Genomic DNA, 20,688 nt, shown 5'->3' on the forward strand with positions numbered 1-20,688 from the left:
CACACCTTTGACCTTATTACCATCGAGGAGGTCTCCAAAGTCTTCTCTGATGCCCACCTCACCACCTGCCCCCTCGACCCTGTCCCCTCACAACTCCTATGACCTCCCTCCCCCTCCATCCTATGCTCCCTCACCCACATCTTTAATCTCTCCCTCTCTTCCGGCACATTCCCCTCCCCTCTGAAGCACGCACACATCACCCCCATACTTAAAAAACCCTCTCTGGATCCAAACGACCCGAACAACCTCAGACCCATCTCCCTGCTCCCACTCACATCCAAACTCCTCAAGCGCTTAGTCTACACTCGCCTAAGATCTCACCTCAACGACAACAACCTCCTTGATCCCCTACAGTCCGGCTTCCGTCCCCTACACTCCACCAAAACTGCCTTACTCAAACTCTCCAACGACCTCCTAACCGCCAAAGCCAATGGCCACTATTCTGTGCTCCTACTCCTTGACCTCTCCTCAGTCTTCGACACAGTTGACCACCCCCTCCTCCTCAAAAAACTACACCCCTTCAGCCTCAGAGATTCCGGTCTCTCCTGGCTCTCGTCCTACCTATCACAATGCTCCTTCAGTGTTACCTATAATGCTACCACCTCCCCCTCTCTGTTGGGGTCCCTCAAGGCTCCGTCCTCGGGCCCCTTCTCTTCTCCATCTACACCTCCTCCCTGGGCCAACTCATACACTCTCACGACTTCAACTACCACCTCTATGCCGACGACACGCAAATCTATCTCTCGACCCCTCGCCTCACCCCCTCAGTCTCCACCCGAATCACCCACCTACTGAGCAACATATCAGATTGGATGTCATTCCACTTCCTTAAACAGAACCTCTCCAAAACCGAGTTTCCTGTCTTCCCCCCCAGCCCGGACACCACCCCCCATTGACTTCTCCATCACATCCAACAACGCCGCCATCAAACCCGCCCCGCAGGCCAGAGTACTTGGTGTCATTCTGGACTCCAACCTATCCTTCCTGCCTTAAGTCCAATCTTTAACAAACTCATGCAGACTCCACCTCCGCAACATGCAGACTCCGCCTCCGCAACATCGCCAAAATCTGCACGTTCCTAACCCCAGAAACCACTAAACAGCTCATCCACTCCCTCATCATATCACGACTCGACTACTGCAACTCCCTCCTCACTGGCCTGCCTCGCCACAGACTATCCCCGCTTCAATCGATCCTGAATTCGGCAGCCAGACTCATCCACCTTACCAACCGCTCCATTTCTGCCACCCCCCTCTGCCAATCCCTCCACTGGCTCCCGATCGCACAACGGATCAAATTTAAAATCCTAACGCTGACGTACAAAGCCGTCCACCATACTGCCCCGAACTACATCACTGACCTAATATCCAAGTACCGCCCAACACGCACACTCCGCTCCTCACAAGTCCTCCTTCTCTCTAGTTCCCTGGTCTCCTCCTCCCATGCCCGCCTCCAGGACTTCTCCAGGGCATCACCCATCCTCTGGAACTCCCTGCCCCAACCCATCAGACTATCACCTACTGTCCTTTAGGCGCGTCCTGAAAACCCGATGTCAGGAATCAAGGAATGACCAGAAAGGTGCGGACTGACACAGGGAAACGCAGGTTTCAGGTATAGTATAATACAGGTTATTAGCCACCCAGATATATATATAAACGCACAGTGAACAAACTAACCTTCCACTAATCTTAGGAGGTGCAGGAACACAGGCGTAGTCAGGGCTGGAGAGGTGGAATGGTCAGGCCGGCCGTAGGGTTCTGTAACGACTGCCTGGTGGTACCTCTAGCGGTCCTCAGGGCAGGATTCCCCAGGGCGCGGAGTCTAAGTCCCAGTCTGCTATTCACCAGGGCCCCTGATGGTGGGGATGGACTTGGAGCAGACAGGAACCAGGTCGCGGCCCCTGAGTACACCTGCTAGTGATAGAGGGATCCGCCAGAGGTATGTGCAGGTACGGCTGGATCCGTGCAGGATGGATGGATGGCAGAGTAGTTAGCGTGGTCAGACGGGCCAAGTCAGCAACGTGCGGGCAGCAAGGTATCAAAGGAGCAGGCAGAGAATGGTCAAGGTCACAAGCCGGGTTCAGTAACTCACGGACAGCGCAGTACAGAGGATCAGGCAGAAGGATGGTCAGGGATGAGCCAGTAGTCAGAACAGGAGATGGTCAACAGGAATCAGGCAGGGTCGGCAACACGGTATCTTCTCACAGGAACTAGGAACAGGATACAGGGGCACATGGGGAACATACACCAAGGCCCAGAGCACAGGCCTGGTCATGGCTTATATACACCTTTCTGTAATCAGCCCCAGGTTTGGCTGATTGTGAGCTTCTGGCTGCTAAGAGCACCCGCTGGTCAGCTCTGGTACTGCAGCCCACACGGCAGGAAAGTCCCACCACCAGTGCTGAGAGCACCCGCTGGTCAGCTCTGGTACTGCAGCCCACACGGCAGGAGAGTCCCACCACCAGTGCTGAGAGCACCCGCTGGTCAGCTCTGGTACTGCAGCCCACACGGCAGGAGAGTCCCACCACCAGTGCTGAGAGCACCCGCTGGTCAGCTCTGGTACTGCAGCCCACACGGCAGGAGAGTCCCACCACCAGTGCTGAATCCATTCCTGACACCCACCTCTTCAGGGAAGCCTACCCCACCCCCTGCTAATCTGCCGACCTCCTCCACTCTTCCTACCACTCCATCCCCCACAGCTATCTCCTCCTGTGCCACCATCCCCTCCCTCCTAGACTGTAAGCTGGAAAGAGCAGGGTCCTCGAACCCCTCGTGTATCGCATTGTATTGTTTCTGTACTGTTTGTTGCATGTTCTGTCCCCCATTGTAATGTACAGAGCTGAGCGAACTGTTGGCGCTTTATAAATACTGTATAATAATAATAATAAATGTTCAATCGCTGTACCCCCTCTGCACACATGTTCCATCGCTGTACGCCCCCCTGCACACATGTTCCATCGCTGTACCCCCCTGCACACGTGTTCCATCGCTGTACGCCCCCCTGCACACGTGTTCCATCGCTGTACCCCCTCTGCACACGTGTTCCATCGCTGTACGCCCCCCTGCACACGTGTTCCATCGCTGTACGCCCCCCTGCACACGTGTTCCATCGCTGTACGCCCCCCTGCACACATGTTCCATCGCTGTACGCCCCCCTGCACACATGTTCCATTGCTGTACCCCCCTGCACATGTTCCATTGCTGTACCCCCCTGCACATGTTCCATTGCTGTACCCCCCTGCACATGTTCCATTGCTGTACCCCCCCTGCACACATGTTCCATTGCTGTACCCCCCCTGCACATGTTCCATTGCTGTACTCCCTCTGCACACATGTTCCATTGCTGTACCCCCCTGCACATGTTCCATAGCTGTACTCCCCCTACACATGTTCCATCGCTGTACCCCCCCCCCCACATATGTTCCATTGCTGTACCCCCCCATGCACACGATTTCCATCGATGTACCCCCTCTGCACACGTGTTCCATCACTGCACCCCCTCTACACACGTGTTCTACCACCGTATCTTCTCTGCACACGTGTTCCATTGCTGTACCCCCCTCCACATGTGTTCCATTGCTGTACCTCCCTCCACATGTGTTCCATCGCTGTACCCCCCTCCACATGTGTTCCATCGCTGTACCCCCCTCCACATGTGTTCCATCGCTGTACCTCCCTCCACATGTGTTCCATCGCTGTACCCCCCTCCACATGTGTTTCATCGCTGTACCTCCCTCCACATGTGTTCCATCGCTGTACCTCCCTCCACATGTGTTCCATCGCTGTACTTCCCTCCACATGTGTTCCATCGCTGTACCCCCCTCCACATGTGTTCCATTGCTGTACCCCCCTCTGCACACGTGTTCATCATGGATGGTATACAGGGTTCAGTGTAAACTATGACAAGAAGGGGCTCCTGGCTCTCACCCCCCTCTCTCTCTCACCCCCCTCTCTCTCTCACCCCCCCCTCTCTCTCTCACCCCCCCCCCTCTCTCTCACCCCCCTCTCTCTCACTCCCCTCTCTCTCTTCCCCCTTCTCTCTCTTCCCCCTTCTCTCTCTCATCCCCCTCTCTCTCTCATCCCCCTCTCTCTCTCACCCTCCTCTCTCACCCTCCTCCCTCTCTCACCTCCCTCTCTCACCCCCCCTCTCTCTCATCCCCCTCTCTCTCTCACCCTCCTCTCTCTCTCACCCTCCTCTCTCTCTCACCCCCCTCTCTCTCTCACCCCCCTCTCTCACCCCCCTCTCTCTCACCCCCCTCTCTCTCTTACCCCCCCCTCTCTCTCTTCCCCCCCCTCTCTCTCTTCCCCCTTCTCTCTCTCACCCCCCTCTCTCTCTCACCCTCCTCTCTCTCTCACCCTCCTCTCTCTCACCCCCCCCCCCTCCAGGAGAGGTTTCATTCTCTAGGCGGCATATTGTACTTCCCACACAGCTTGGACTTTGGGAGGAGACAGGTGCAGCACTGAGTGACAGGGCAGCAGACCAATCGGCTTCCACTGCATTCAGGCGAATCATCAGCCAAACATCCTGCTGGGAGGCACCCCCCTCCACATGTGTTCCATTGCTGTACCCCAGAGTTCTCACGCTGGTTTGGGAAATGTCCTCCTCCTTCCCGGTCTCTCTCAGCCTCTCTCTCCTCTCAGGATCAGAACTGCAGCTGGCTTACTCCATCCATCCCACCCTGTCCTCTCCAGGGCCTCTGATGGGCCCCCCCCCCCCCCGTGGCCCCGGGTCCTCGAGTAGTGCCTGAATGGTCAGTCCGCCTCTGCATCTGTTACATTTTACTATTCAAATACTATCACTGAGGTAATGCGCAAGGCTTGCAGCCCCTTTCTTTTTCATATTTTGTAGTGCTTTTCTGGGTCTCCCCAGCCCTTATGGGTCTGCACAGCATTGCCTGGCTGGATTGAATGAAAAGATTGAAGACCTGTCCACATATGCCAGATCTGGTCTTTTAAGTGCAGGAGGATTTCTCTTCTTTCTCGTTATTATTATACAGGATTTATGGCACCAACAGTTTGCTCAGCGCTGTACAATATAACGGAGACAATACAGCAACAATACAGTTCAATACAAGAGGGATAGGAGGACATTCTGTACACTCTTCTTTATGTCGTACAATCAACACTAACATACTGGTTTTACTGATATATACAAAACAGGCCGATTCTGTCTGCTCTCCTGCATGTTACCTATTATCACAATACCTTCCATGTCACAGCTTTCACAGTGGGCACGCGGTTTCTGTACCTGGGTTCTTCTCTTCTTTGTTTCCATACACTAATGGTGTGAGCATGTTTGAGCAGGGAAGTATTTTCGGTAAGCTGAGCTGAAGAACATGGGGATATGGCCTCAGAATAGCAGGAGAAAAGTTCAACAGTATGTAAAGTTTTCCCCCCAGCCCGCGCCCCCCCCTAACCTCTCCATCATGACCAACAACGCCACCATCAGTCTCCCCCCCGCAAGCCAATGTTCTAGGTGTAATCCTAGACTCAAATCTGTCCTTCAAGCCCCATGTCCAATCGCTGGCAAACTCATGCAGACTCCACCTCCGCAACATCTCCAAAATACGTCCGTTAGTAACTCCAGACACCACTAAACAGCTCATCCACTCCCTCATCATATCACGACTCGACTACTGCCACTCCCTCCTCACTGGCCTGCCTCACCGCTGGCTATCCCCGCTTCAGTCCATCCTGAACTCAGCGACTAGACTCATCCACCTCAAAAACCGCTCCATATCCGCCACCCCTCTCTGCCAATCCCTCCACTGGCCTCCACCCCCCTCTGCCAATCCCTCCACTGGCCTCCACTCAGTGTTCTCCACCCCCCTCTGCCAATCCCTCCACTGACCTCCACTCAGTGTTCTCCACCCCCCTCTGCCAATCCATCCACTGGCCTCCACTCAGTGTCCACCACCCCTCTCTGCCAATCCCTCCACTGGCCTCCACTCAGTGTCCTCCACCCCCCTCTGTCATTCCCTCCACTGACCTCCACTCAGTGTCCTCCACCCCCCTCTGTCATTCCCTCCACTGGCTTCCACCCCCCTCTGTCATTCCCTCCACTGGCTTCCGATTGCCCAACGCTTAAAATTCAAACTACTAACACTGACTTACAAAGCCATTCATAACGCTGCCCCAAAATACCTCACCGACCTGATACCCAAATACCACCCAAAACATACTCTCCGCTCCTTACAAGACCTCCTTCTCTCTAGTTCCCTGGTCTCCTCCTCCCATGCCCATCTCCAGGACTTCTCCAGGGCTTCCCCCATCCTCTGGAATTTACTACCCCAATCCATCAGACTGTCACCTACCCTCCACACCTTTAGGCGCACCCTGAAAACCCATCTCTTCAGGGAAGCCTACCACACCCTCACCTAACTGCCAATCTCCTCCACTCTTCCTACCACTCCATCCCCCACAGCCACTTCCTCCTGTACCACTATCCCCTCCCTCCTAGATTGTAAGCTCCAAGGAGCAGGACTCTCGAACCCCTCGTGTATTGTTGTGTTACTGTATTGTCTCATGTACTGTCCCCCTTTGTAATGTACAGCGCTGAGCAAACTTTTTGGTGCTAAATACTGTATAATAATAATAATAATAACGTATTATTTTGCAGAAAGTGTAATGTACGGGAAGAGCAGTGGAAAGCGTTGGATCAGAACTCAAGCAGAGGTGAGAATCAGGTGAGATAGGTCAAGCCTCAAACAAAAACAAATGGGCAGACTTGATGGATGTCATCATTCTGTGTTTTTATGTCCAATCAGCTTCACCCAGAACCTCAGTGAAGTGAAGTACTGAGAGTTATAGTTGTAACGGAACCGGAACCCAGACCGCACTGAGTTTTTCCGTTATAGCACAACTTCCCCTGTCCGAACACCATCCACGGACCACGCCCTTGATATCCCTCAGGAAAAAGACAGCACCCAGCTCTGCTTAATACAGGAAGCCAACTCTTTATTTTAACACAAAACACAGGATATATACAGAGGGCGGGGAAACACAACCAGGAACAGGAAATACATCATCAGCCCACCCTATCAGTGGGAAGGGCTACAGGGAACCACCCCAACCAACACAAGACACAGAACAATGGGATGAAACACATGGCAAAGGATATTGACCAACCCCCACACCAATACACAAACAGTACATCCCATAATAGTTGGCTGGACAGGAAGACACAGCACAATGGGGGGTAGCACATGGCAAACAGACAATGGACAGTCATGTAGCCTAGACAAAGGAAAACACACAAATGCACAATACTGGGACATTCACACCCTGTACCCTTAAACAGGCACAGGGTGGATTAAACATAAGGATTTGGGGAGATGATACAGAGGTCCCCCCACCCCCAAAAGTCACTCCCGTCACATATCTCCCCTTTCGGCAGGAGACTAACGCAGGAGTAGATCCCAGACGGATGTACTCTGAAGTTAGTCGGTACCTCCAGTCCCTCAATGCCGGCACCCACACAGTACCCCAAACAAATTGTCCCCCACAAAGCATTACTCACCCAGCCAACCTCTGCCTCTCCCGTAGAACATACCCACCGCTGGGGAGAAGTACGGACTGGTCCTTCTCCCTGAAGTCCTCTCAGCCGCTGGGGAGAAGACAGGGTGGCTGGGCCGGCTCCATCATGCTGTGGGGGATCTGGGCCGACTGCCCAGCATCCCTGGGGTATCCAGGTGGTGGCTGTAATTGCTAGGCAGAGGCCAGCAGCCCTCTGCCCTGTTGCCAGCACTTCTGCTGAGGACCCCACATCTGCTCCGGCTAACCATAGGGGAGGGAGGCTGGCTAGCTCCCCTCCGAGACTGTGGATCTGCTGCTGGGATGGCATTCCTCTGTCACTGTCCCCCTGGTGCACAGATCCTGGCTTGGGAGGGAAAACAGTTTCCTCCACTCTGGCTGACTGTGGGGTAGAGAGGACAACAACCTCCTCTCCCTTCTCACCCTGGGCCTCTGAAACTACCACAGGTGTGGGGCAGAGGTCCTGGACCCTCTGTCCGGTTGTCAGCGCTTCAGCTGGTGGCTCCCCGGCTGGTTCCTCCTCAGAAAAAAAATCAATCAAATCCCCAGCCTCTGAAACTGGGGTTTGGGGATCGGGGCTCACCATCTCCTGTCCGTGCAACTCAGGAGACATTACCAGTGCTGGGCAGAGTTCAGTACTGTTTGGCCCTGTTGCCAGGTCTACTGCTGGTTCCTCCTCAGCTGAGAGGTCTATCAGATCCCCAGTCTCTGGAATTTCCACTGATGACTCTTGGGCATGCTGCTGAACATGTCCTAGCAGCTGCCTGTATGCCCTTTCCAGGTGCAGTTCTTTCATCAGCAGGTATTGCAGATCTGGCTCAAGCTCTGAGAACCCTGTGAGACCAAACATAGCCTCTCTGCCTTCCCGCAACTCCTCCAGAGTAGGTTCTCCTCTATCGCCAAACACAAAAAGATTTGTAAGGCTCTCCCACAGCAATCCAGGCCCACCAAAGTCATGTCCCTCAGGAGAGCATTCTGTTGCCTCCCCTAAATACTCCTGCTCTGCGTACCACCGCAGAGCCCGATATCTATTGTCCAGTTGTATTTCCTGCTGGACCAGCCTGTCCAACTCAGCCACCCATTGCTCCTGGGGTTGCTCTCCCAGGAATGGCATCCGTGACTTCCGATGGTCTCTGGCCCGTTCCCCTGGGGTTGGGTAGCACTTGCCTTTGTCCATACCAGCAGCCTGGACCGCTCCTCTCCAAAGCACCTCCCAAATCCGCTGCCTGAGCTCCAGGTACTGATCCGTAGACACAGACCTGGGGTATGTTGCAAGAACAGTCTGTAGTAGCCCTGGGAACTCTGATGCCAGGTCCATATCTCCACTGGGGTGACTGACGTCTTTTCCTGCTCTTGAATCCCAGTGATGGTTTGGATGTGTTTACAGTTGGAAGCACAATCCCACCGCTTGCCACCAATGTAACGGAACCGGAACCCAGACCGCACTGAGTTTTTCCGTTATAGCACAACTTCCCCTGTCCGAACACCATCCACGGACCACGCCCTTGATATCCCTCAGGAAAAAGACAGCACCCAGCTCTGCTTAATACAGGAAGCCAACTCTTTATTTTAACACAAAACACAGGATATATACAGAGGGCGGGGAAACACAACCAGGAACAGGAAATACATCATCAGCCCACCCTATCAGTGGGAAGGGCTACAGGGAACCACCTTAACCAACACAAGACACAGAACAATGGGATGAAACACATGGCAAAGGATATTGACCAACCCCCACACCAATACACAAACAGTACATCCCATAATGTGAATAAAGTCATATAGTGTTGCGCTCCCAAACCTCCAATTAATATATTTGAATCACTTAATCTCTGTCCTTAAAATCATATACAAAAAAATATATAAATAGTAGAAATATATAGAAAATGTCATCAAAAAATATTGAATTAAATTAATAATTTATTACTGATTCACAATCAGTCACGGATTTATATGCAACACAGATTGAAGATTGATTTTTCAGCACAAAGTCACTTTTATTATATGGGACATTTTTTTCATTGTTATTTTTATTTATTCACATGAATTGATATAAGTATATTATTTATGTTCAATCACAGATATCATTTTTAGTATTAATTATTGAGGTTTTTTATTAATTTAATTCAATATTTTTTGATGACATTTTCTATATATTTCTACTATTTATATATTTTTTTGTATATGATTTTAAGGACAGAGATTAAGTGATTCAAATATATTAATTGGAGGTTTGGGAGCGCAACACTATATGACTTTATTCACATTTTTTCACATTGGTAGTTATGTGCTAGAGGTTTGCGATCCGACTACAAAGTGTATAATAAGGAGTTTTTTTCTGCTTTCTGGCTCGCAAGATACTTTTAATATTTTAGTACATCCCATAATAGTTGGCTGGACAGGAAGACACAGCACAATGGGGGGTAGCACATGGCAAACAGACAATGGACAGCCATGTAGCCTAGACAAAGGAAAACACACAAATGCACAATACTGGGACATTCACACCCTGTACCCTTAAACAGGCACAGGGTGGATTAAACATAAGGATTTGGGGAGATGATACAGAGGTCCCCCCACCCCCAAAAGTCTCTCCCGTCACAATAGTAATTTTTGTAATATTTTAGATAGTAATCTCTTATAAGCGGGACCCTTGATCCCCCTTTATTGAATTGTAAATGGTTCATGTCCCTCCATTCTGTAAAGCACTGTGCAGACAGAAATGCCCGCAGCGATAAAAGAAGAAAAGAATTAGCGCAGGGCAGGCATGACTAGGCCCAGAGTGGGAAGGAAGATGTGTGAGGGTTAATGTTAGTATTAGGGTTGGTAAAGGATAGCTGGGGGATCTGGTTGGTAGAGGAGAGTGTAGGTGGGGTCTCCTGCACTTTAGGGTGGGGTGTTCTGGGGAGGGGCGTCAGTTGGGAGCTGGACGTGGGAAAGAGAGCTTCCCTCTCGCCCTCCACCAGGGTGTCCTTCCCTGAGGTTTAGGTACAGTGGCAGCTGCCAGGGAGGGACAATTGGCCCAGCTGCGGCTTGCAGGGGCTGTACTGGCTGCGGAGCCGGGTCTCTGCCTCCCTGCGGGGCCCGGGCTTGTCACCAGCGGCAGGGGGGCAGGAGCGCCCATGTGCTTAGGCCTCCGGAGCACTTTTGCCCGCCCCACAGAGAGCTCAGGACCAGAACGGGAGCCCCACTCGGGACCCTCCGGCCCCGCTGGCAGGGCGCTCTCCTGCGTCTGCCTGTGGGGAGGCCGGGATGAGAAGGACGGTTGGGCCGGGCTGGGTGAGTCTGCGGCCTCCAAGGGGAGGGCCTGGCTGCGGAGCCGGGTCTCTGCTTTTCTGCAGGGCCCGGGCTCCTCAGAGGTAGTTGGGCGGGAGCGCCCAGGTGCTGGGCGGTCTGCGCCTCCGGAGAGCTTTCCCCCGTTCTCCCTACTAGCCCAGGGCTCGGCTCCATGATGGGAGCCCCACTCGGGACCCTCCGGCCCCCGCTGGCAGGGCGCTCTCCTGCCTCTGCTCCCGGGGAGGCCGGGAGGAATTCTAGGCTTTGGCGGAGTTCGGGGGGGCGGGGTCACTCGTGGACGAAGCCCCGCCCGCACGGCAGTGAGGACGGGATGACAGCGGCTCCTCCGCTGACAAGGCACCTGTCAGGGAGGGTGCCCGGCAGGGGGAGATGTCCTGCTGCAGCTGCCGGGCTGTCTGGTGCTGCGGCCGGCGGGCCCCCTGTCCGCATGGAGCAGCGGCTCCATATAAAAAAAAAAAAAAATTTTCCACAGGTGCAGCGCTAGGCGGAGGGCTGGCAAGTGCCCAGGGTCGTCAGGGAGCGTGGCTGGTGCTGGGTGGCAGGAGCGGCACAGACCTGCGGGACCCGTGGCTACTGGGACTGGGAGGCCATCCAGTCAGCGAGAGGAGGAGGACCGATCGGAGGGCGAGCTATCGGAACCCGATCCGGGGGCGACAGCTGGCCGCTTGGCGCCGGTGGATTTTGGACGCGCGGCTGCTGGGACGTCTCCTGGGCAGCCTGGTGAGTTACCATTTTTTTGGGGTCTGCTCTCTTCTTTTCAGCTGCTCTCCGGGAACTGTTGGGGGCGGGCTTCTGCGGTGTCGGGGGGCGGCGTCATCTCGTTGGGTATTGGTGTGGGGGTCTGCGATTTGCGGTCCGGCTGGGGACTTGTTGCGGCGCTTTGCGCTGGGCGGTAGTGGGGGCGCTGGGCCTGCTTCTGTGTGATTCCCGCCTGCAGGTGGGGATGTTTGCGGGGGCCTAGGGCAGGATAATGGGGACGCACGGGGCCTGGTGTTTTCTCCTCCGGGTTAGGGTCAGGGGTGGTTACGGCGGGGTCCGGTGCTCTGGGCTAGGCGGCCCCATCCACGGTTTTGGGTGAGGGTGCGGGGGGTGCCAGGGCCGGGCGGCTTCGCAGTGTGCCTGTGGTTTGAGGGCCCGTTGGTGTGCATTGACATTCGGATGTACGGGAGTAGATTGGGTGAGGTGTGTATGTCGAGATCTTCACGCTCTTGATCTTGAGCGGCTGCCTGTCGATGGGTCGAGGGTTGACGAGGGCAGGCGGGAGGACGCGGAGAAGTGGCGTTCTTTTTCGTTTATCCCGCGTGCTTTTGCTAATTGGTTGCAGGCTTTCGCGATTGTGGCCAGTGTCATTGGGGTAACGGCCCCTGAGCATTGCTCGGCGCTTTTCTGTTCCCTTGACGCTATTAGCAAGGCTCCTGGGTTTGAGGGGGGATCGCTGGGCTACGGTGCGATGAACAGTTTCGGCAGCGTAGGGCGGTTCACCCATCATTGCGCTGGGACAATACGGTCCGTGGCCTTTGGATACGGCTTATGACTCCGGCGGGGCCCTCTGGTCTGTTTTCGGGGTGGGCTGGTGGTTCGTTCTCCCCGGGACAATCAGCCTCAAAGCGTAGGGGTTCTGCTGGCGGTTCCAGGTTTGTTCGGAGGGTTTCCGCTTCCCGTGCACTTTGACTTCGATTCCTCCCTTAGCGCGGAACTCACGGTCGGCCTTGCAGTATGCAGAGGTGGTTTCGGATAAGTTGCGTAAGGAAGTGGGGTTAGTCCGCGTGGGCGGCCCGTTTTTCTTTTTCTCCCTTAGGGGGTTGTGCCCAATAAGGAGCCTCATGCGTTTCGGTTAATTCCTCACCTGTCCTTCCTGACAGTGGGGTCGGTGACCGACGCCATCGATACAGAGTCAGGTGCGGTGTGTTATACGTCGTTCGCTGCGGCAGTTTTTCTGGGTTCTTCGGTATGGGCGCGGTGCGCTCCTGGCATACTGGGATATTGAGTCAGCGCTTCGGCTGTTGTGGGTACATCCGGACGGTCTTCGTGTTTTTGGGTTGTCGTTGGGAGGGCTCGTTTTATGTTGTGAAGTGCCTTCTCATGGGGTGTTTTATATCCTACGCTTTGTTCGAGAAGTTCAGTTCATGCATGGAGTGGGTGGTGCGGGATGTCTCAGGGGTGCCTGCGGTCATCCGTTATTTAGATGATTTTCTTTGTGTGGGTCCGTCAGCTTCCGGGGTATGTGCAGTTTTTGCTGGCCACTTTGCAACACATTGCACAACGTTTCGTTATTCCGCTGGCGTTGGACAAGACGGAGGGCCTGGCTTCGGTGATTACTTTCCTGGGCATTGTTTGGATTCCGGAGCTGTGGAGTGCCGGCTGCCTGAGGACAAGCTGTTGGCCTTCAAAGTTGAGATTCGTGGGTTACTGGGCAAGTGTAAGTTTCGGCTGCGGGCCTGGCAGTCGTTGTTGGGCAAAGCTTACCTTCGCTTACCGTATACTGCCGATGGGTTGGGTGTTCTGCCGCCGATTGCAGATTTGGCTCCCCTTTTTGGTTTCCTTCCACAGGCGAGCTCTGTGGATGTCTGGCCCTGGGAGCTATTTTGACCTGGATTTGTTCCCGGATGCGGCGGCTTCCGTGGGATATGGGGCCTTTTGCTGCAGTCGGTGGAGCGCGGTTCCATGGCCTGCTTCCTGGTGGGAGGCGGGGGGTTTTTTCTTCCTACCTTGATGCTGTTGGTATTTTTTCCGGTGGTGCTGATGGTTGCAGTGTGGGGGGAGCATTTTCGGAAGTAAGGGTTCATTTTCGGTGTAACATTTTGGGGGTGGTTCAGGTCATCAATCGGGCCTCAGCTTCTTCGCGGCCGGTGGTTGGCTTGCTTCGCCATTTCGTGTTGAGTTGCCTGCAGCTGACCATTTTTCTTCATGCTGTGCATCTCCCTGGGATTGAGCACACTCTGGTTGTCGCTTTGGCTCATTTTCAGTGGGACACATTCCGAGGGTTGGTGCTGGGGGAGGAGCACCGCGGGGTTCCTTGTCCCGACTGGCTGTGGGATTTTGCCTTGGGGTCGTTGCAGGCTGGATCCGGTAGTCGGGGAGTGAGGCGACATGGTCTGCATACTCGACTTAAATGGTGTGGGACCCATCGTTGGTATGGTGTGCCCGGGTGCTTTCCAGTTAACCAAGGTTTAACTGGAAGGTGGTGGTGCTGCACTGCGGATGGTATGGTTGTCTCCGAGCTGGTTGGTTGCGTCGGGAGGCCTAGTGGAATATGGTTGTCCGCAGGTGCATTTTAACTGGCGGGAGTGGTGGACCTGCTGCAGCGGGTCAATATTGATCCATGGGGGCCTGAGGTGGGTTCGCTGTGTTGTAATTTTGGCACGGAAATTAGAGCGGGGGGTGTCGGCTGCTGCGTTTGATTGCCGGTTGGCTGGTTTGGCCTTCTTCTTAAGTTGCTGGGGTGTCTGGGTTTTCACGAAAGCCTTTTTGGGTTCGACAGGCCCTTCGGGGTTCCCGTAGGGCTCATCGCTGAAGGGATTCACGGCATCCGGTGTCCGTTGAGTTGTTAGGGTCTTGGTTTGTGCGCCTGCGGTCTGTGTGTCTTTCGGGCTTCGAGGTGTTTGTTTCGGTACGGCCTTTGCGGTGGCCTTTTTGGGGCATTGCGTTTTTGGTGAGTTCGGTAGTCCGTCTGCATCAGTTATTGGGGGGTTATTGGGGGATGTGGTCGTGTGCTGGGTTTACTGGGGTGGAGGTGCTCGTCCATCGGTCTAGGATGGACCGGTTGGGGCGTGGTGCATGGGTGCAGTTCTTTGCTCTTCCAGCATCTTATGTGTGCCCGGTGGGTGCGGTGCCAGATTTTCTATCCCATCGTCCGGTGGGGCAGGGGTCCTTTTTTTCCAGCACGCTGAGGGGTTCTCTTAATTCACTTTGTGTCAGTTTTCTGACGGTGTTTCACGGCGGCTGGTTGGATGCGTCCTTGTGTGCTTCGCATTCGCTTTGGATGGGGGCTACTACGGAAGCTGCCGGGTGGGGTTTGTTGGATATGGGTCGCACGTATTGGTAGGTGGGATTCACGGAGATTTCGACTGTGCGTTCGTCCGCATCTGTTGGGGGTCTAGTGGGGTCTCGTGTTCTGTTGTCATGGCCTGGGGGGAGTGCCTGTCCTGTCTGGGTGATGTATTGTCCTGGGGGTATTGCTTGTCCTTTTCTTTCAGAGGGAGCGGTGTGGCCTGGTGTGGATCCTGGGTCACTCCTATGTGTTCTTGGGGGGCCCGGTGGGCTGATGTTAGGCCTACTGGTAGGCAGCTGGGGTTGGCTAGGCAGTAAGCTTCTGGATGGGTGTGCCGGGTATGTTGTGGGGTCGTGTGCTGCAGGAGGGGCAGCGTTTGACTCGACGGGATGGCCCACTGGATGTCCTGGTGCTTCCTGCGGGTGGCAACGATCTGAAGGTCGACAAGGAGGTGGGGCGCTTCTTTATCCGTAATGGGGGGCTGGTGGTCCGGCATCTGGAGCTGGAGGTGGATACTTGGAGGTATCTTTGGAGTGCTGGGGTACATCTGAATGCGGTTGGAGCGGATTTATGGTCTCTGGGTCTAAGGGCTGGAGTTCGGAGGGGTTTGTTGTGGTGTGGCACGCATGGGTAAGGGCTCACCCAGCGTGCTGTGGCGGTGGTTGGTCTTTGGAGGCGGTTCTTATCTTGGAGGTACAAAATGGTGTGGGACCCATCGTTGGTATGGGGGGCCCGGGAACATTCCAGTTAACCGAGGTTTAACTGGAAGGTGGTGGTGCTGCACTGCGGACAGTATGGTTGTCTCCGAGCTGGTTGGTTGCGGCTGGAGGCCTAGTGGAATATGGTTGTCCGCAGGTGCATTTCGGATCGTTTTGGTGGTGCCTTCAAAAGACCAACGACAACTCTTTATGTTTTCTGTTATAAGGAATGGTTGATGTGTTTAAACTTGATTGGTTAATAAAAGGCCGTGCTGGCCATTTACTCCAAAATTGGTGTTGTGTTTTCTGTAAGTATAGTAAGTAAAGGGGAATGGTATGGAAGGGTAACGGTGGTGTAGTGGGGTCTGGATTAACCTATCTCGGGTGCACTAGTCATGTTTGCTCTATATGAATCCTGTATAATGATATCTGAAGTTTGGCAGTTGTTGGTTTCCCTCCAAATATTTGGATCAAGGTTCAAGTATCAGTAACTGCTGTCATAACTTACCAGTGCTGCACATAAAGCACACTCAGACACTCAGAGGTTTTGCTTTAAAAAAAACTAAATCCTGATTATTTGCATTCTAGACAACTTGTTTCACACATGAACACAACCTATGAAAATAGCAGCTGTTATTTTTTTCTTTAAACTTTAAAAACTAACAATTCCATGACTTGTATTGAATATTGTTATTACCACAATACCTTTGTTATCTTTATCATCACTTTTCCATTCTTTATGTGACAGGCGTTTCAGTTTTTTGTGTTTCACCGCGGCTCGTACAATATAAGGTTCATCCTCCATGATCTCCCCTCTGAGACTTTCACAAGTGCTGGTGGCATTGAAGGTTCCATCTTGGTTTTGATGCATCATAATAGTAGAGTCTATGGGCTGGGGATGTGTGCTTGAAGGTGGCTGGATCACTTCCCAAGATATTGTAATAGCTTTTGGGTAAAAATGATCCACATCTAAGCTGAAAATACCACCCAGAGAACGAGTGATATCCCTCACCTTTGGAAAGCCTGTAACACAAAACAGATCATTCTAAATGCATTTCACAGACACAGAGAAAAAGTGTTCAGTTACAGTCGTGATATTTGAACCATTAATTCTGTAAGAAACTAAACTTTTAGTAGAGCAAATTCAGTAATAGAGAATCAGTAACACAAACTAAAACTAAGATATCCATATACAAGACAGTAATTGGTCAATCTGGAAGACCTAGTTTGATGGAAATTACCCCATGTATGGAGAGCAAAAGTCTCTCACATTTGGATGTTTGGAAGGAATGATAATATGATGTCCACTAACTGCACAACTGACTCAGTTGCCTTCTATTCAGTCAGATGTGGGTTTTGGTCAAATGTATTTTATGTTTTGAAAGTGTATACATATACATACATACGCACACATGACACAACTAGTTTATACTGTATATCTATGTGTATATATACTGTATATATGTATGTGTATATCTCTATATCTATCTATCTATATACACACACACACACACACACACACACATACATATATATATATATATGCAGTGGGGATCAAAAGTTTGGGCACCCCAGCTAAAAATTTGTATTAATGTGCATAAAGAAGCCAAGGAAAGATGGAAAAATCTCCAAAAGGCATCAAATTACAGATTAGACATTCTTATAATATGTCAACAAAAGTTAGATTTTATTTCCATCATTTATACTTTCAAAATAACAGAAAACAAAAAAATGGCGTCTGCAAAAGTTTGGGCCCCCTGCAGAGTTAATATCTTGTACTGCCCCCTTTGGCAAGTATCACAGCTTGTAAACGCTTTTTGTAGCCAGCCAAGAGTCTTTCAGTTCTTGTTTGAGGTATCTTTGCCCATTCTTCCTTACAAAAGTCTTCCAGTTCTTTGAGATTTCTGGGCTGTCTGTCACGCACGGCTCTTTTAAGGTCTATCCATAGATTTTCAATGATGTTGAGGTCAGGAGATTGTGAAGGCCATGGCAAAACCTTCAGTTTACACCTCTTGATGTAATCCCCCGTGAATTTCGAGGTGTGTTTAGGATCATTATCCATTTGTAGAAGCCATCCTCTCTTTAACTTTGGCTTTTTCACAGATGGCATCAAGTTACCATCCAAAATTTGCTGAAATTTTATTGAATCCATTTTTCCTTCTACTCGTGAGATGTTCCCTGTGCCACTGGCTGCAACACAACCCCAAATCATGATTGATCCAACCCCATGCTTAACAGTTGGACAGAGGTTCTTTTCATTAAATTCTGTGCCCCTCCTTCTCCAAACGTACCTTTGCTCATTCCGGCCAAAAAGTTCAATTTTAACCTCATCGGTCCACAGAACTTGTTTCCAAAATGCATCAGGCTTGTCTATATGTTCATTTGCAAAGTTCAAACGATGATTTTTGTGGTGAGGACTAGAGATGAGCGAATTATTCAAAAATTCGATTCGGCTGATTCGCCGAATTTCAGGAAGAAATTTGATTCGATGCGAATTTATTCCCTACGAAGTTAACTTATAAAAAGGGTTTCTAGGCTTCAGAGAGCCTTTAAATTAGTGCAGAACACTGTACCTTTAATTTAAATGCTCTTGGAGATGAGGAAGGAGAAGGAGAAGGATGAGAAGAAGGAGAAGGATGAGAAGAAGGAGAAGGATGAGAAGAAGGAGAAGGATGAGAAGAAGGAGAAGGATGAGAAGAAGGAGAAGGATGAGAAGAAGGAGAAGGATGAGAAGAAGGAGAAGGATGAGAAGAAGGAGAAGGATGAGAAGAAGGAGAAGGATGAGAAGAAGGAGAAGGATGAGAAGAAGGAGAAGGATGAGAAGAAGGAGAAGGATGAGAAGAAGGAGAAGGATGAGAAGAAGGAGAAGGATGAGAAGAAGGAGAAGGATGAGAAGAAGGAGAAGGATGAGAAGAAGGAGAAGGATGAGAAGAAGGAGAAGGATGAGAAGAAGGAGAAGGATGAGAAGAAGGAGAAGGATGAGAAGAAGGAGAAGGATGAGAAGAAGGAGAAGGATGAGAAGAAGGAGAAGGATGAGAAGAAGGAGAAGGATGAGAAGAAGGAGAAGGATGAGAAGAAGGAGAAGGATGAGAAGAAGGAGAAGGATGAGAAGAAGGAGAAGGATGAGAAGAAGGAGAAGGAGAAGGATGAGAAGAAGGAGAAGGAGAAGGATGAGAAGAAGGAGAAGGAGAAGGATGAGAAGAAGGAGAAGGATAAGGATGAGAAGAAGGATGAGAAGAAGGAGAAGGATGAGAAGAAGGATGAGGAGAAGGATGAGAAGAAGGATGAGAAGAAGGAGAAGGATGAGAAGAAGGAGAAGGAGAAGGATGAGAAGAAGGATGAGAAGAAGGATGAGAAGAAGGATGAGAAGAAGGATGAGAAGAAGGATGAGAAGAAGGAGAAGGATGAGAAGAAGGAGAAGAAGAAGGATGAGAAGAAGGAGAAGGAGAAGGATGAGAAGAAGGAGAAGGATGAGAAGAAGGATGAGAAGAAGGAGAAGGAGAAGGATGAGAAGAAGGAGAAGAAGGAGAAGGATGAGAAGAAGGAGAAGGATGAGAAGAAGGAGAAGGATGAGAAGAAGAAGAAGGATGAGAAGAAGAAGAAGGATGAGAAGAAGAAGAAGGATGAGAAGAAGAAGAAGGATGAGAAGAAGGAGAATTCCAAGCCGGCAAAAAGTGTATCTGCAGAGCTCCGCTATTTCTTAGCGGAGCTCTGCAGATACACTTTTTGCCGGCTTGGAATTCTTCTTATTTTCATCCTACTTCTTCTTCTTCTTCTTCATCCTCATCCTCAGAAGAAGAAGATGATGAGGATGAGGATGAAGAGGAAGAAGAAGAAGTAGGATGAAAATAAGAAGAATTCCAAGCCGGCAAAAAGTGTATCTGCAGAGCTCCTCTATTCTGCAGATACACTTAGAGGAGCTCTGCAGATACACTTTTTGCCGGCTTGGAATTCTTCTTATTTTCATCCTACTTCTTCTTCTTCTTCATCCTCTTCTTCTTCTTCTGAGGATGAGGATGAAGAAGAAGAAGAAGTAGGATGAAAATAAGAAGAATTCCAAACCGGCAAGAAGTGTATCTGCAGAGCTCCTCTATTTCTGACAGTTCTCTGACTTTCACATGTACAGCGGTTGAAACATCTGTATCCTAAATGGAAACTAATAGATACAATGTTTCAACCGCTGTACATGTGAAGGAACTGTCAGAGAACTGTCAGAAATAGCGGAGCTCTCTGCAGGGACACTTTTGCCGGCTGATCGGGAAAAATCCGATTCGCGCACCCGAAGTAGGCTAATATTCGGATTCGACGCGAATCAAATTTTTCCTGAAATTCGTATCGAATTCCGGTTCGCCTGGTTCAATTCGCTCATCTCTAGTGAGGACGTAGAAGAGGTTTTCTTCTGATGACTCTTCCATGAAGACCATATTTGTACAAGTATCTCTTTATAGTGGAATAGTGACCACAACTCCAGTGTCTGCCAGATCTTTCTGGAGGGATCGTGCAGTCAAACATGGGTTTTGAATTGTTTTTCTCACAATTCTGCGAGCTGTTCTGTCTGATATTTTTCTTGGTCTTCCAGATCTTGCTTTAACTTCCACTGTTCCTGATGACTGCCATTTCTTAATTACATTCCGAACAGAGGATATTGACATCTGAAAACGCTTTGCTATCTTCTTATAGCCTTCTCCAGCTTTGTGAGCGTCAACTATTTTCAGTTTCAGTTTTCTAGACAACTGCTTAGAAGAACCCATGGTGCTGATTGTTGGGGCAAGGTCAGATGAGTCGGGGCATTTAAAACCTTTGAGATTGACATCACCTGGTCTTCCCAGACGATGATTGAGAACAATCCATGACACTGGCAGGTCTCAGCTTGGCAAAGGGGGCAGTACAAGATATTAACTCTGCAGGGGGCCCAAACTTTTGCAGACGCCATTTTTTTTTCTGTTATTTTAAAAGTGTAAATGATGGAAATAAAATCTAACTTTTGTTGACATATTATAAGAATGTCGAATCTGTAATTTGATGCCTTTTGGAGATTTTTCCATCTTTCCTTGGCTTCTTTATGCACATTAATACACATTTTTAGCTGGGGTGCCCAAACTTTCGATCCCCACTGTATATATATATATATATGTGTGTGTATGTGTGTATATCTATATGTTGTCTT

The 20,688-nt window shown here is 50.9% G+C and overlaps 1 protein-coding gene across 1 annotated transcript in view; it reads right to left on the reverse strand.

Annotated features, from left to right (window-relative positions):
- Positions 1-12,318, reverse strand: part of LOC149430920 (uncharacterized) — a 70,446-nt gene extending 58,128 nt beyond the window's left edge. The window contains exon 1 of the mRNA XM_089665918.1: positions 11,997-12,318. Within this exon, the coding sequence (XP_089522044.1) occupies positions 11,997-12,318 (322 nt within the window). The remainder of the gene's footprint in view (positions 1-11,996) is intronic.
- Between the last annotated feature and the right edge of the window lie 8,370 nt (positions 12,319-20,688).

This window comes from Staurois parvus, unplaced genomic scaffold (genome assembly GCF_062004578.1).
Source record: "Staurois parvus isolate SC_StPar_1 unplaced genomic scaffold, SC_StPar_1.0 ptg002408l, whole genome shotgun sequence".
Lineage (NCBI taxonomy): Eukaryota > Metazoa > Chordata > Amphibia > Anura > Ranidae > Staurois > Staurois parvus.